The sequence below is a fragment of the Dermacentor andersoni genome, chromosome 1 (genome assembly GCF_023375885.2).
Source record: "Dermacentor andersoni chromosome 1, qqDerAnde1_hic_scaffold, whole genome shotgun sequence".
In the NCBI taxonomy this organism is placed as follows: Eukaryota; Metazoa; Arthropoda; class Arachnida; order Ixodida; family Ixodidae; genus Dermacentor; species Dermacentor andersoni.
In genome coordinates this window covers 266,701,625-266,718,805 of record NC_092814.1, presented here as the reverse complement: position 1 = coordinate 266,718,805, position 17,181 = coordinate 266,701,625, and the positions used below count along the sequence as shown (strand labels likewise).

The window sequence follows — 17,181 nt, the reverse complement described above, 5'->3', positions numbered from 1 at the left end:
GACCTATATGTGGCCCCAGTGATATAGAAGTGAGGCACCCATGGCAATTGACGGCACTGCTACTACAAGCGCCGAGTTATTCTTCGTGAGAGGCCAAGGACACGGCATGAAGAAAAGGAGTATTTCCACCGAACCACCGCTCCCGCCCTTGCGGATAAGGATTCCGTGTCACTTGTCCCTTGGAGCTCCTTCTCAGTGGTAGCCAAGGGCGTGTACACGGAACTGCAGATCCCGCTACAAACTAGATGATTGTTTCTGCTCGTGTTTCCTTCAACGTGAGAGCTACGAGGTGGAACAATGACTTCGGGTTTTGCGGTGGTGACACTGCCGCACTTACGGATCTGTGCCCGTGATTCATCGCTGGGAGGACGTGGTTTCCTTTGTTACCGCGCCGCGTCTGTTGAGGTCGGACGCCGCGCTTCGGCGTCCTCTACCGTCAGTGTGAATGGGTCCTTATCGCTCTTGCTCTGCCCACTGTGTCCGCTGTCGGGGGTGGAACAATCGTCTGGTCTCCCTTTCTCCCAGCTGTTCATCGCGGTGCAGTCGGGCGGCTTTTCGGGGTCACTGAGGCCAGCGCATCGATGAAGGCGAGCGCGATACCAATCGGCGACACTGCATAGATGGACCAGCGCCATTGAGCGCCAAGTGGCGAGGCGAAGGCGAAAGCTGTCGGCCGCATGCGGGGTCATTCTCTGTTTAGTTTTTTCTCCTCCACTTTCTCCGGCTGCGCTTTGCTTCTGACCGAGCTCTGGTTCCGCAGTAAGGATGGTCCCTATAACGGTGACGTCTCCTCATTGTACGGTTTCGATTTCACGTATTCTAAGCGTGGGAGAGGCTATATATGAAAGTTGATCGACTCCGCCGCATCGGAAGCTCTCGCGTGCTCGTGTAACCAGTTTGTGTCCGGTCGCCGATATTTTATGCACTTCCCGTTTTCAATTTAAGCATGGTTCAAGGGCCGGCCATGCTGAATTGCGCGCACTTCATGCACGTGTGCAAGCTCGTGTACACGCGCATGCGTGGCAGAACGCTTCCATGCTGTTGCTCAAATTAACGTTTTTCTGTCGCTTTTGGTTGACTGCTGCTCATTCCTTGGTTGCGGATGTTGATGTTGCTCGACAGAATTTAGGGTTAATGTGGCCGACGAGTTCATTTGACTATGGACTGTAATGTTCAGTTTGTTTTAAATACTATATAGTTCTAGGACCGAGGCTACTTCAGAGTAGTTTTGCTCCCGTAGGGGGCCTCGATCTAGTGAGAATGACGGTTCGAAGTTACTGCGCGGCTTTTAATCGAACATCTGCAATGTCGACTTCGACCTGCGAAATGAAGTCTCGGCACACATCCCGACTCATCTGATGGGTGACAAGATTGACAAGATGTGGTGCTTTCCGTTTTAGTCACTGGGGTCACGCTGGGCGAATTCCTGCTACGCATGCACGCACACATTCTGTATGTTCGCACAAAAATAAGCGGAAATTATTTAATTAATTTCTAGCGCTTTATGACTCGCTGTAGTGAGGGACTCCGTAATATTTTGTCCACCTGGAGATCTTTAACGTGTCCCCAGCGCATGGGTCAGGGGCGTTTTGGAAATTATTTCCGTTCTTGAAAGCTTGTTGCGAATTTGATGATTGCTTGATGTCGAGTTCGCGTCACTAGAAAGTGAGCCCGAGTTCTGTCCTCTCCCCCCCTCCTTCCGACCCCCCACATCCGTCTTCACCCTACCGCGCCTATAGATAGGTACTAAGAAAGACCTATTGTAAACTCTGGCTGACAGATGGAAACCCACTGTGGGATAAAAGTTGTATAGACAGGGGTAAAGTGCCTCAGACAGGCTGGCCGACGTTTCGATAGGTGGACCTATCTTTGTGAAAGGCGGCCTTTCATTCTTGGCGTCTTAGTTTTAACGGGCTAGCAGAGTGACATCACGTGATGTCGCTGTCGGCTTCCTGTAAAAGAAGGAATTGAAAAGAAAATAAGTGCTGTCATTTCGCGTTTCTAGGCACAGTAGTGGGGAGACCTATTTGGAAAAAGAGGTAGGCAACGGGGGAGAGGAAGGCAGTAAAAAGAAGGAACAATAAAGGGCGGTGGTTGGGAGTTGCGTCCGGATTGGACAGCCTCGATAAACTGGTCATAAAAACGATAGGTGTAAACGGCGCGCGTGTGTGCTTCGAGGAGGTAGGCCCGCCCGTCGGTCAGCGCGAGAACAACCGACGCGAGGAGGGCCTGGGGTAGGTAAAAGAATGGCTGGAGGTAGTTAATTTAAAGGGACCTGAATGACCTAATGCTGATGCGGCGGTAAACTTTTGAAGACCCGAAGCTGGGGGCATGAAGTGTGTAGAAAAGAACGGGGGACTCATTGGGGGTAACGGGGTGGTCCTTAACGGGAGATAAACCTCCAGTAAATTGGCGTAGGCGTCGTCACTGCGGTCAGACGAAAGTCAACAGAGGCTGAGGAAGACCGGGTGTGCAGACGCCGCAAAAACTACATCGACGTACGGGAACGTGTTGGTAGCAATATTGTCCCCTTTATATATATAGTGCCCCAGCTGGTGGTAGTTGCCAGTTCGCATTCTTTCTCCTTTCTGTGATTGTTTTAGTATGCATTTGCAAATATAAATCAGTCAACCAAACAAACAAACGAATGTTTATTATATTGTACGAGAGCAATAAGAAGCCCTTAATAATACCGGCGCACTTAAAAAGTAATCCACAAGACACCATGTACAGAGAAGACCAATGTGGTATACAAAAATAATATGAGGCAGAAAAGCAAATAAGGGAAAAGAAAACGAGTAGGCGGACGTGAAAGGGAGTTAATCATAGAACACGCTTATCTACACAAGTGCAGGACACAGGGAATAAACCCTGAAATATGTCAATGCAGGCAGAATACTTATTACATGTTTTTTGAAGCTGAGCCATAGGACATGCAGTGATTATTGCAACATGTTCACGCAGAAAACTTGAAATAATAATAATAATAATAATAATAATAATAATAATAATAATAATAATAATAATAATAATAATAATAATAATAATAATGTCATGACTATGATGTGACCGCTTCCGTATTGTGATTATTCTGTTGTGTCGACGGCAGGGGAGTTGTCGCGGGGCTTGTAAAAATTTTGTTTTCCTTTATTTTCCATGTTAATTCATGCCTTCTTGTCCAACTAATTTTCGGTGATGATTTTATATATCTTCATTGCTCACCGGTGGCGTATTTTTTTCCATCGCTGCCTGCGCAAGTTTCCTGCGGCGACAATTGTTCGCGATCGCTTGCAGAAAGCACAAATGAGAGCACGGATGGATCTGTCCGGCATTAATGAGAATGTGTTGATTATTCGTGCGCCGTGTGCCGTTTGAGTCCCGCCTCCGACTTAGCGTCGAATGTGCGCGCTCATGTTCGGCTAGCACTAGAAAAGGAAAAAAAAAAGTCGTCAGGTCTGCTTCACAAAAGCGTCGTATTGCAACGCGCCAAAGGCCTGCTCGCTTTGTGCCCATTTCGGGCTCCAGGGTCCTTGCACTAGCGCGCCCTTTCCTCCGGGATAAAACCGGAGGTTGTCCCGCTAGCTTGTCGGGGTCGTCCGCTTTATCTTAAAGGCAACCAAAGCAGGTTTCATTTTTATTTTTCCGTACGTGTCGGGGGAGACTGTTCGCGCCCTACCAGAGCCGCCGGCTGCGTGATTCGGGTGCAGAATCGCCGGCCACGCGGTCTTTTCTGTGCGCGCTGTTGCTTTAGCAGCCACGCTATATACGTAGCCGCCCGGCGTAGCGCAGGTTCCAAAGCCACGAGAGACGCTCTGTAAGAGAGAGTATAGTTTAGTCAGTCTCTCGTAGGTGGTGGTGCCTATATCGGTGGTCTTGTGTTCCGTCCCAGTGCTGCTTCATTGATATTCACGAGTGCTATCTTGTGACGCTAAACCATTCACTAAGACACCATGGCTTCATATTATCGTGAGTATAATAGCTCTTGGAACAAGTTATCGGCACTAGTTTCCTCGTGTTCACGAAACCAGCAACTGGAATGCACTAGTGTCACTTGGGCCGCATTTAGTAGCTGGGATCGCGACTGCACTCTCCTGAAGCCTGCTTCTAGGCCGCCGAGTGTGGAAGATTGATGAAGGAAGCGCTGCGCGAGCCTGTATGCGACGCGTGCTTCGGAAACGTGAGGAGTTATGGCCGAAAAGAGAATGCGTAGCTCACTGCTCTGTCACCACTTATAGCGGACTCGCGTACTCCCTTGCGTCCAGCGAGGCTAGAAGGCTCGCATTGTTGGCCGAGAAAGCTGCTGAGCTATTTTTTGTACCCACAATGCACAGAAAACGTAGATTTGCAATGCACAGAAAACGTAGATTGTGTTCTGTAATAATTATGGCCGGTTCGGAGGGGGGGGGGGGGGGGGGGCGCACGGACATTCGGACGCCACCTTCTTTATACCGTTAACTTGCCCTGTCGCCGCGGGACAGCGAAAAGTTCCCGCAGCGTCGCGAAGCAGTTGCGCGATTGTCCTCGGCCACGCCGATATAGTCTCCTTTCTATAAATCTTCCACGGTCAAACACCCCGTCTTTCGCATCTCATTCTTCCCTCTCTCGTGATGGTTCCTGGGCAATCAAAGGACAAGCAACTAACAATCGATGACAACAAAATGACGCCTGTGGAAACGGCTGAACAATTCAAGGCTGGGAAGAACTAGCTGAACGGCGGGCCTCCTTTGCGCAGTTATGCTGCGCCATTTAGCTCACAGCGGCCCTAATGCCAAGGAGGCAGGATGAAAATGTTGCCTGTAAATATTAGAACGTGAAATACTGGCATTTCTAGTGTTGTCTACCAGCCACGTTTTGCCAGCATTAGCGTCGTCCTTTTTTTCTATTTTCCACTAAATAACGATACCAATGATTTGACGAGCGTCAGCGCTTCTACGCAACTCGTGCAGCAGCTGTGAAGGGCGCATACAGGATGCTGCGCGCGCTGACAGCTGCATAGAGCGTTACGCGGTGCCAATGCGATTAGGAATATGTTCATCGCCACGTGTTCGGTAACAGCGAGAACAAGCGCGTTAGTACCGCGTTCAGGAATGCTTGCTTGCGAAGAGTCAGCAGACAAGTCCGGCGCAAACAGCGGAAGCACTTTCGTGCAGTCGCTCTCGTTGACTGGAAATGTTAGGCGACACCCTCTGTGACATTTTACCGACGGCGAAATGCCGTTGGCGTTCCTGACAAGCGTGGCTGAGCAGGCGGTGATGCCGGAGTGTCCCGACACCGTCGTCCTGTGTGTACAGGAAAGGAGCGCGCGCGACAAAACAAAACCCGAGCCGCCGCGATGTCCTTGTCCCGCCTTCGTCGCTGGGTTTGGAAGCGGGCACTTGACGGCTCCGGCGTTGCCGCCGCTCGTTCGCTCGGAATGGCTGACTGACGACCCAAGCGTGTGGGAACGCGCCTGCACGCTCGTTTCGCTTGAACGACGAAAGCCTTGGACGCCGCTCCGCGAGGCTGTTAAGTGCGCGCCGTCGGTTCCTGCGTTTTACACATCCGCGAAGAACGTTGCACAGTCTACAGAAGGTGTAGGCGAATTTGGGTCGTCTTCCGGACGTCGGCCTTTCTTTCGATTGTCGATCTTTGTCTTGTGGTCTCACCGAACGGTGGGCATGACAAGCGACAACGAAGGCATCGTCGTCCCTGTCTTCGCGCACGTTCTAACGAGATCCACGCGGGCGCCTTGCTAGGTTTTGGACTCTAATATGCTTCCTCGTAGCAAAGAGCATTTCGTCAAAGGCTCTTGTTTACAACGGGATGAGTGAAAGAGTGAGTTCACCGCCGCTTGTTGCGTCGTCCATGCGCAGCAACGCACGGCGTTGGTCACAATATGAACTTATGTCATTAGTGTTCGGCTTTTCGCCGCCGAAAGCCTACACGACCGCGCACCGGGCAGACGGCCGTTTCTCATTCGTATACAACGAACAGTCTTAACAGACGCGCCTCCGACATTGTGCTCGGGACGTGGCGTGCGGCGGCAGCGATCGTTGTGACATCAAATGGCCACCCGTCCACATCGCGGGAGATTTGCTCTCGCTGGATGGCGCGTATAACGTCGCATTGTGCTCCAAGTGCCGCGGCTGCCGGTGCCGAACGAGTGGGCCTGAAACGGGCGTGTTCACCGTTATTCTGTCTCTCTTTTTCCTCTCTTTCGTCCCTGTCATTATGGATCACGCGAGTAGCGGGTGACACCAAGTCTGAGAGCGCGGACGCATGCGCTGGTGCTGGCTTTTGTCCGCGTGTCGCTGTCCCACTGCGGCGGGTTGGGGGTGGTGCATCTTCTTCGCCGGAGGCCGCCGCTGCGGCAGCAGTGGACCGACTGAGCTCGCAGATCGCTCCGCTATCCTCCGCAGTCCTTTGTGCGTGATCGCTGTTCCAGGCAGAGGGATTTTGCACGGACTCCTGTCGACGCGTTGGCGCATAGTGGCTTGTCCACCGGAGTGGGCCAAGGAGAAGGGGCAACAGCGCGACGCGTCTGGCACCGGCACGTTGTGTTTTGGCAGTTAAGGGCCGATTTACGCTCGAGCCGCCAACCGTCGCAAGCCGCACCGCACGCTTGCGGTCGCGCGAAAAATTGCACGTATCCAGCACTTGGGCACAAATTACCATTTACACTGTGTGCACAGTGTACACCTTACACATTGTAAACCGAAATTTGTGCACAAGCGTTTGATACGTGCAATATTTTGCGCGACCGCACGCGTGCGGTGCGGCTTGCGGCTATGGGCGGCCCGAGCGTAAGTCGGCCCTAAGCAAAGGGTGGCGTGTAACAGGAAGCGCGTCTGCTTGCTCTCAGCCGAGGGTGAGAAGCGTTTCTTTTTTTTTTGTGGTAGTCGTAAAAAAAGTCGCAGTTTCGCCCGAAAGGCGAAGCCTCGATTGCGATAGGAAATTAGTAGACAGTTATACGAAGTAAGGATAGTAGTTCTATCGGCCGTATAAACTTAGAAACATTCGCTTACGAACTGAATTAATAAGCATGGTCCATAAATACTTTGTTTAGCGCAATACAACGGACACGTGTCCGTTGTATTCTGCTAAACAAAGTATTTATGGATCTGCACCAACTAGCCCGCCAACACATTGGGCTGTAATAAGCATGGTATCAGCGCGCACAAGCAAACACGAGCACATCACACTCGATGAGCGCGGACCCTCGCTGCAAAACGCTGGACGCTGGTGTGAGCAAGCGCGGCAGCAGCAGGGAGCGAAGCGAGTTTCATGAGGTCTATCGATTCAACGCGAGAGGGGCGTGAACACAGCGCGCACCATTGTGTGAGCCGTTTGCAGCATACCTGTCAAGTAAGGTCTACTAGACAATGATCGAGTGGGCCGAACGGCACTCTTCCGCTGAGGCGCCGAGTGTGGAAAAAATGTGCGAGGGCGCTGCGAGCGAATTGGATTGGAGCGGGAGACTCGCTTGGCGGCATATTCAACCGTAATTTCGCTGCGGGCGCTGAGACCGATTGCGCGTGTACGCTCTTTTAATGGCGTTTTATTTCAACTGCAAATTTATATTGACACTTTTTCGCTACGTATTCATATCTGACGCATGGGCTATGCAACATGAACTCTTCTATTTTGCTGTCGCTGTCAAGTGCGTCGTCTGCTAGCGAGGGCGTGTTCAATGCGCGGACGCTGGCGTACGCCCAGTTTTTCCCGCAGAAAGTCCTTGTAGTAAAATTTTTTTTGATAGTTTTACTTGCTTTGATGCGCCCGCGATAGCCGCTACAAATTGTAGTTTTAGCCAGGTGAACAGATATTTTTAATTGTTTTCTAAAAGTAACGCGTTACAGATAGGCCACAGAAGTCGCCTATCTGCAACATGAAGCTGCGTAAGAACATTTTATTGTCATGTCATTTTACGCGTGCTTCTTGTTGGTGGAATATTGATCAGGGACAATGATCACAGAAAACAATATTGTAGTGAAATAAACCAGGTTTATTGACTGCGTGGCACGAAGAGATGCAGATGACCAATGCTCTCCTAGGTAAATCTAAGGGTACACAGATTCATATTCTAAATGCACTGATTGAAAAAGTGAAAACTCACGACCGGAATAAGCGTGTTTCTTTTAAAAGCTGCACCAGCCCCGCGTGAACCAGTCGACTTTCTGAGAAAAGGAATCAAGGCAATTATTGAACGTTAATATAAACAACAATGTTAGGGAACTATATTGCATATGTACTCAGACTGAATCGGGGAGACCGGGAAGACATTACCATGCAATGTAATCTCCGTGGCTTGTCTGGCGATCTCCTTCAACGTGCCGGCAGGCGAAATGAAGTAAAAAACGTAGTCTAATCGAATGGTATTTGCTATTCAGATTGTATTCGACTTCGCAATTCACTTAAAAATGATCGAAAAGCCCTTTTCGTTCGAATACAATGCATAACAGCACTTTTGAAGTGTCGAAGGTGAGTGCCCGATGCAAGTTAGGACTCTTATTTCGAATTATTGTGCTTCTGGAGAGTTGTAGCTGTTGCGCAGAGGCGCACCAGTTCATGAGAGAATTAAAGCACGGCTGCTAATCGGTTCTGCTGACCAAGTTCCCATTTGTCATTCAACTTAAACGCCCCGTTTTGGGGCAGCCTGTAAGTCTTCTAATTTGATTCAGGCAAGGTAAACATTTTTTGTAGAGTCATGTCTGCAGCCCATTAAAACTGGGTGCCCAATGTGGTACCACGCTTGTCTTCTTGAACGAACACAGCAGATCTACAAATATCTCTACGTGTATGAGAGGCATGCCGTTCCTTTGTTTCATTATTGTCCTTATGGTAGTGAACCGGATAACTGAAAGCAGCCGTTTATTATGCAGAAGCTGCTTAGCTGAGCGGACGTACAGATGGGAACGGCATTAAATTTAGGTACGAAATATTAGATATGCGTAACATGTTTTTCTCAGAAATCAGAGTCGAGTATAATTTATTTCGTTTACGCCCCTAGAAAAAAAGCCGATGGACGCAGCTACCTTTTTATTTTTTTTATTTTTTCAAGCGAAGTTCTGGCGTTTTACGTCTGGCGATATGGTAATGAGGCACCCTGTTCAGTTCTCACTACCTGGGGTTCTTTAACGTGCACCTTAACAGATGTACATGAGTGTTTTTCATTTTGTTCCTATCGAATTCCGCGACCTGGTTTGAACCCATGAGCTCGAGTTTAGCAGTGCAACGCCATATCTACTATGTAGCCACTAATTAGGCTACCATGCCGCTTTTATTTTTTGTTGTTGCTGTTAAGCATGGACTGGACAAAAAATTTCACACGGCATACGGGCCAAAGATTAGCATATATAATGGCTACCTAAAAGTGTTTTCGGCGCCTGATGTCCGAACACAGTAAATTAACCCGTACCAGTTATTTCGCATTCTGTTACGCGAGGAAGACGGGAACAAAAATGTAATGTTGCACTGGGGGCAGTTTTTCTTTTTCTGTAAGAATACTTCCCGTAAATCTGAGTAGAGGGCGCCGAATGGTGCACATATGTTTTTATATGTGCCTCATTCATATTTAGAGTAAGGAACAGCCGAAACTCACTTGGGGCGAGATCCGGAGATTACGGTAGTTGAAGTCTCTGAAAATTGACCTCAAGGTGACACGTTTTGCAACCGTGGAGGACATCAACGCCAATGCGACGGCGAAACTCCGACAGATTCCGAAAGAAACTTCTACCGCTGCTTCCAACAGTGGCAGGAGTGATGGGGCAAGTGTGTGCGCGCGCAAGGGCCCTAATTCGAAGGCGATTAGGCAAGAATTGCCACAGGTCGTATAACATTAGCATGCTGAACCACCATTCCGGTAACTTGTCGACTGCCTCTCTTAATTTAGCAGATTTTCGCCGCTAAATTGAACCGGCGCTGATACGGCTTCATAGCGATGGCCACTTTGGACGTTCATGCCATGAAATCGCCTACGGACGATTTTTGCAGTTTCTTTATCGCCCCTGCCGGGAGCGTCTTCTCCGAGCCTCAGCAACAATGAAGCGCAACGCTTCATAGAGGACCCAGACCTGAGCATCGCGGCACTGAGTAACCATGTGCGCAAGGTGTTCGTACATTACACCTCCTTTGTCTTCAGCGCGGACATCGAGATAATTTTAACTTTCGCTACAGATGTCTTCACAAGGCAATCGAGTGTAGAAGACTGAAGAGAGTTTCTAAAAGGGATTGTTAGTGAGGATAAGCAAATTACGAAAGGAATATGCACTGAAAAAACAGTTCAACTCGTTCAATTTACTGTATTTGTGCAATGTTGTAAAATGTGGGAGGAAAGTCGCGCAGAAGTAATAAAGCTTTTAGTAATTGCTCGTTTACTCTCGTGCAGTAGTAATTGGTCACTGTAATAAATCATATTGGGAAAATAGTAATTGTCCTGAAGGTCTTGAGGGTACAATAAAATAAATATAAAAAAATTGTAATTGTTTACCTTTTTTCGGTGACGTGTACAAATGTGTTAAACGCTCGTAGCGAGAAGTAGGCTTCGCCACGTGTCTCACTCGCTTAGTGGGGAAGCATGTTTGCCGTTTGGACTAGTACGTAATGTTTCACGAATTTCGGGTGGCGCTGTCTTTAGCAGCATAGATTGACTATTGTAGTTACTTCAGTGCAACTATTGCCTCAGTTAGCGAAGAAACCTTCCAGGCAGTTACGCACACACGCGCACGCACACGCGCACGCACACGCGCACGCGCACGCACACGCACACGCACACGCGCACGCACACGCACACGCACACGCGCACGCACACGCACACGCGCACGCGCACGCACACGCGCACGCGCACGCGCACGCGCACGCGCACGCGCACGCGCACATGCACGCGCACGCGCACATGCACGCGCACGCGCACATGCACGCACGCGCACGCGCACACACGCGCATACACACGCACTTGCTATTCTATTCTAGTCTGACTTAATTGTTTTCGAAACGAACATTTTGGTTTTGTATCATCGTTTTTAATTATCTTGGAGCCCAAAGTACTTTCGTGTATGCACTCTGTACACTAGTACTGTTTGAATTGCAGCATTTGCTTTGAGAAATTACTGTCTAGTCGGCTTCATGCATTTCGGTCATTATTCTTATGTCCCGCTGTATTTTTTGCTTAATATTATAGGTTTAAAGAGATCATTTAAATATGTGCTTTTCAACTTAACGGGTAATTGCATGACCCCTCATGCTTTCTGCAACAACTACGCTTTGGCTGGCTGTGAACAAGTCAGGGTGCCTGTTTGGGGCGGCACGTACGCCATCTGCATTCGACTGTAGAGTCAAACACATCCATTCTGAAAGCGAACATTAAAATTCTAGCGTTTTATGTGCCCAAGGCATGATCCGATTATAAGGCACGCTGTAGTGGAGGGTTCCGCATTAATTTTTACCGCCTGGAGTTCTTAAACATGCATCCCATGCACTGAACACGGGCGTTCTTGCATTTCGCCATCGAAATGTGCGCGCTCCGTTCCTTATTTATCGCCATAATTGACTGAGTAAACTGCGTGGTGAACAGTTGAACTAAATAACGGCGCCTGCTTGTAACGCCGAGTGAACGTTAGCACACCACAGACGTGTTTCCGTATAGCTGTAGTAATCGCCCGCGTCGTTACGTTATTGTGCTCGAGGAACAGTCGCATTGCTGACTTTTTGTGTTGCTATATCTCGCATGCCTCTGACACGCCCTACATCTTTCGACTATGTTGCCGATGAGGTCATAGCGTACAGATTGAAGTGCCATTGGAAGCTCCCCGGCATGTCTTTCACGGCCCAAGCCGGTAGTGGTGCATCCAACTGCACTGAAGTTCTCTGCCGCATAAGCAGTACAACATTCTTTAACGTTTGAGGGACGCAAAAGATACATGCGTTCATCGATATCAAATATGAAAGCTGAGTAATGTTTGTGGGGACGCTCAACCCTATCTGGTATATCCGATATTTTCCCCCTGCATGGCTCTGGTATCTAGCGTTTGGTTTCTCTGCATGATATGCGACGGTGGGGATTATGGCTCGGTAATTTCCCGTCGCGTCGAAAAGTGACGCCAGCGTATCGATTGACTTTGAGATAACTCGGGCGCAAGGGGAACTTGCTGCCTTCTCTTTGGCTTCGGGACAGCGTCGCGCGAGGACCGGGGCGCTTTTCGAGATGGTCTCGCGGAAAGCTTTTCATGTGACTATGGGACGGCGCCCTCAGTGACTAACACGATCGCTGAAACGGTCCTCCGTTAGTGGGACTTCATCCGCTGACGACTTAAACGTTGTTGTCTAGCATGGGTGAGCATTATTCGCTCGGCATGCTTGTGTGACGAGTCTAACTTCCTCAGCGTGTTTCCATCGAGGGACTATTCCTTGTATGTACTTTGGCTAGCTGGCTTATTGTAAGAAATGTGTGATAAATGTCCTTTTGTGTTTCCACTGCTGTGTGCACTGTGTCCGTTCTTTCTTTGGCACTTGGTACACCCCACGCGCTGAACCGTTTCGTGCAGTGTTCTGAAGTTAAAGATGTGTACTTACGTATGATCACTAGCGACTGCTTGAGCAGTGCCAGTGAATGTAAGGAGTGACCTACCTCAACGTTTATTTTGATTTTTGTTGCAGCATTCTGAAGGTGAAATGGACGGCCCAGAGGAAGCCAGCGAGGCCGCCTGCGGCCCGGCCGCTAGGAATTTGGCATCGGGTGTTCCAGGCCCCATTTTCTTCCTGATAAAAGAGCAGGCCAAGTCACTGCTCGCAATTAAGGTAGGGACACCACCACGCCTTCTTCGCCTGTGCGAAATGGCCGCATGTGTTAGGTTGCACCAGAGTGCCAGGCCTGCAATGTATTAGTCAAGAATAGGTCTTTGATAAGTCAAGAATGCAAATGAGGCAACTCCGTTTTCCATGATCCGAGAAAGTAGTTGCCTCCGCAAAGAGGAGGTCCCCATTGGTTCAGCAGCTACAAACACGTCGCATTCGCGTACCACTGGCATGAGCGGTCAAGATCGGCATGTAACGGGATGAAGGCAATTCGCAATATAAGTACACATGTAAATAGTAAAGGGGAGTTTAGAAAAGTGTCTACAGTAGGGAGAGGGATTACCCGGACATCGTGCCCAAAAGAAAGCTATAGATGCACGTAATAACCATATGGAGCCAACTGTGCAGCAGTGTCCTTTTAGGGGAAGGTCGCGCGGCTGCGCTCTTTCAGACCTGCACTGGGGTGTGAAGATCCTAAAGGAACACTGGAAAGATTTTGTCGGTTGTGGGCAAATGCAGTGGGATGATCCGTCAGAGCATCAAGTGACAGATTTATTTATTTATTTTTATTTATCTATTAAATACTGCGGATACGTGGTTCAAGAAGGGAGGGCGACATATGGTACATACAATGAAAATCAGTGACAAAACAAACAGAACCATGAAATTGCAAGATTAGGAAGTGGGTTCAATTATACAATTCCATTCGGTTACAGTTCGAGGAAAAAAAAAAGAAAGCTTATATGTGTTTGTTCTTGCAAAGTAAGGGGTTAAGGCATCATGTCTGCGGTGGCGTGTAGTTCTGGTCGATAACTGCAATAAATGTTCAGATGGGTCAAGGGATAAATTGTTCGTGTGAAGTAGTTGAAGGAATTCAAGTGTAAGTTCTCTGCGTGAAGCGTGTAATTTATTATAGACTTTTAAAAATCTACATCGCTCGTAATTGCTACGGCGCCTCGCCCTGCGTTTTCAGCCGCCTTTGCCTGCTGTATGTAGAATTTGCGAGTGATAACCCGTAAAAACAAATACAGGACTGCAATAAATAGAAATGTTCCTTCAGACGTATGGTCCACTCCCGCCTGGAAATTTCCATCGCCTGCTACAGCTGTGGCGACGGCAGCTGATGGAACGCGGAGGGGTTCCCTCATGAAAATAGGTCTTCTTTGGCGGCAGGAACATGAGTGGTACCAGTGCTGTATCGCGCTCCTCTTGTGTACTGAAGGTGTGTGCAGGTATAGTAGACTGCACCGGTTGCAGGCTGTATAAGGCGCGAGCGCCGCACGTCAATGTCAGCACCAACCTGCTTGGTCATCACTGTGGCCAACCACAGTTATGAAAAGAATGCCGCTTTTAGCCGGTTCCGCATTTGTCAGAAAGTCATTTTTTGCGTATAATTCGCCTACAATGGTAGGAGGAGGAATAAACTTTATTAGTTGAAATGAGCCGACGGTAAAATCGTCCGAGGTGGGCGGCGTCCCTAGTCCAGGATGCCGTGGGCCTGAGCTGATAGCTTGGCCCTGCTCACCAGGCGATGCTGGTCTTCAGGGGTCGAGTTTGTCAGCTGTGCCTCCCTCTGCTCGACGGTTGGTCCGGTGATGGGCGGTGTCGATGGGTTTTTTTGACATTCCCATACCATGTGGTAGAGGGTATTGGGCGTGGAGCAGAAGGCGCATTTGTGAGTATAGCTCGTAGGATACATGGCGTGTAGCAGGGTGCCGTGCGGGAATGTGCCGGTCTGTAGTCTTCGGAAGATGACCGCCTCTTCTCTTGTCAGCTGGGGATGCGGGGGTGGTATTAGATTCGTCGGACGGTCCTACCGCTGTCGACCAGATGTAGGAGTCGTCGGACTATCTCGCCGCTGCCACCATTTGAAGGAGATGAAGGTCGTAGACAGGAACTCGGTGAACAGGATTTATTTACATATTAACAGTTTAAGCAGGATACATTGGCAGACTAGCGCGACTCCCATATGGAGCCCGCAAAACTAACATACAGCAAACAGATTACGAGCACACAGCTCACTACTACATTTCGAGCATGACAGAGCACTCAGCTCCCGACAACGTGCACGACACGAGCACACCCTAGCAGCCCGCAAACGCTGCTTATAAGCTCTCCGCTTGACGTCATAGTTCGACGTCATCGTTCGGCGGGGACGGAGCAGGAATGGTCGGGAAGGTTCGTGCAAGCATAGTAAACTTGCCGCCGCCCCGCACTATGGCTCACACGCACTAATGCACACAAGTTCGAGCCCATACACACAAAGGCTCACACATTCCAAGATCTGGAGCCGACGACAGAGGGGCGCCGTTCCGCAGTATCGTTTACGCCCACACACACAAAGGCTCCGGAGTCAACGACCGAGGGCTTCGTAGAACTGCTTTGTCCCGGGTGGCTCCGCCAAGTACCAATTTCCTGAGCTGATCGCGCGCCACGTGGCCGCCGGCCCTTCGCAGTTCTCCGAAGGCCGCCCCGTCTGGTGGGCTTGGAACACGTGCAGCGGGCTGAAAGCTGGCACGTTGCCACCCCGTACGGCCATTCTTAACAGTGGATAGATTCTTCTACTCAGTCTGTAGTGGCTCAGGATATCGGCGTATCTTTTCGGGACGCTATCTTGTTGGTCTACCGGTGCTCGTGAACCTGGTGGGATAGCCCGTAGAATGTTATCTCGGGCAGCGGCATTAGCCGCTACATTACCCGCCAGGGACTCGTGTCCCGGGGCCCAGACAATGTACACTTCTGGAAAATTGTCTCTTTTTTTGAGGTTGCTGAGGGCTTGTTTGGAAATGCGGCCCTTTTGATAATTTCTACATGCTGTTTGTGAGTCGGTGATAATTGTGATTAGATCTTCCTCTCGTTGTCCCGTAGTGGCCGCCAGGGCTATTGCCGTTTCTTCCGCGCAGTCGATGTCTGGAGTGCTTACCGAGGTCGCTGCTACCTCTTGTCCTTGGCCGTTGATCACGCTGATAGCGTGGGCCGCTGTGTTCTTGTACTTTGTCGCGTCGGTGTATCGGACTTCTTGTTTTGGTCCTTCGTAGGCCTTACGTAGAGCTTTCATTCTCGCTCGCCTCCTTTCTCTGTGGTATTCAGGGTGCATGTTTCTCGGGATGTTGGCCACCGTGATCTTCTCCCTCAGGGGTAGAGGAACCCGCTGTGTTGTGGACTCATATTCGACTGGGTAGCCCAGTCTTATTAACGTGTCCCTACCCGTGCTGGTGAGCTTGAGTCGCTCTATCTGGCTCGTCTTGTGGGCCTCTACTAGTTCCTCCCAAGTATTGTGGATGCCCAGGCTGAGTAGCTTCTCCGTCGACGTCGTCGGTGCCAGCTTTTAGGTCTTTCGTATTAGGGTGTTCAATTTGTCTCTCTCGCTGTTCTTGAGACCCAGGTACGGGGTGCCGTAAGTGACTCTGCTGATTATCAGGGCTTGTATTAATCTGATTGTGTCCTGCTCTTTCAGGCCGTGCTTTTTGTTTGTCACTCTTCGCACCAAGTTCGCGACTTGGGTAACTGTCGCTTGCAGTTTTTTAATGGCGGCGAGACCGGCACCGTCCTTCTAAAGAGTGAGGCCCAGAATACGGAGTGTGTCCACCTTGGGTATGTTGACTCCATTTAGTGTCAACGTTGGGTCAGGTGTCTCCTGCGGAGGCCGCCCTCTTGTCCTCCTTTTGAGGATCAGGAGCTCAGACTTTTCCGGCGCGCATGAAAGACCGCAGCGGTGTAGATACTGCTCGGTCCTGTCGATAGCTTCCTGCAGGGCGTCTTGTTCGCCCGCCGATCCCGTGCACGTCCACATGGTCAGGTCGTCTGCATACATTGCGTGACGGATACCCCTGATGTTCTCCAAGAGGTTCGGCAATCCCCTCATCGCTATATTGAACAGCAGCGGGGAGATCACCGACCCCTGGGGGGTTCCTTTCTGCGGTATTTGGAACTTCTCGGTCCTGAGGTTCCCCAGGCCTGTGGTCGCCGTTCTACCCGTCAGGAAGTCCCGGACGTAGTTGTATGTCCGCCGTCCGCAGTTGGTATGTTGTAGGCTGTTTAGCTCTGCTTCGTGTGAGACGTTCTCGAAGGCTCCCTTCACGTCGAGTGCCAGGATGGCACTCTTGTGGAATGTGCTTAGGCCGTCGATGACTTCTTCTTTAAGCTGAAGTAGAATGTCCTGGGTGGAGAGGTTAGGCCGGAAACCGAACATAGTGTTCGGCAGGTGCCCACCTTCTTCCAGGTAGGGTGAGAGACGATTGTGGACCATGTGCTGGAAGAGTTTTCCCGCGCATGACGTGAGAGAGATCGGACGCAGGTTCTGTAGATTGATGGGCTTGCCGGGTTTCGGGATCATCGTTACGTCCGCGTGCTTCCAGGAAGCCGGTATACTGCCGGTCTCCCAGCTTTCATTGACATACTTTAGTAAAC

General features: G+C 50.0%; 1 protein-coding gene across 5 annotated transcripts in view; it reads left to right on the top strand.

The window, feature by feature from the left end:
• LOC126547672 (uncharacterized) overlaps positions 1-17,181 on the top strand; it is a 422,601-nt gene that overhangs the window by 387,003 nt on the left and 18,417 nt on the right. For all 5 annotated transcript variants that reach the window (XM_055063116.1, XM_055063117.2, XM_055063118.2 and 2 more), the window contains one exon: positions 12,634-12,774. In XM_055063116.1, coding sequence (XP_054919091.1) covers positions 12,634-12,774 — 141 coding nt within the window. The remainder of the gene's footprint in view (positions 1-12,633; positions 12,775-17,181) is intronic.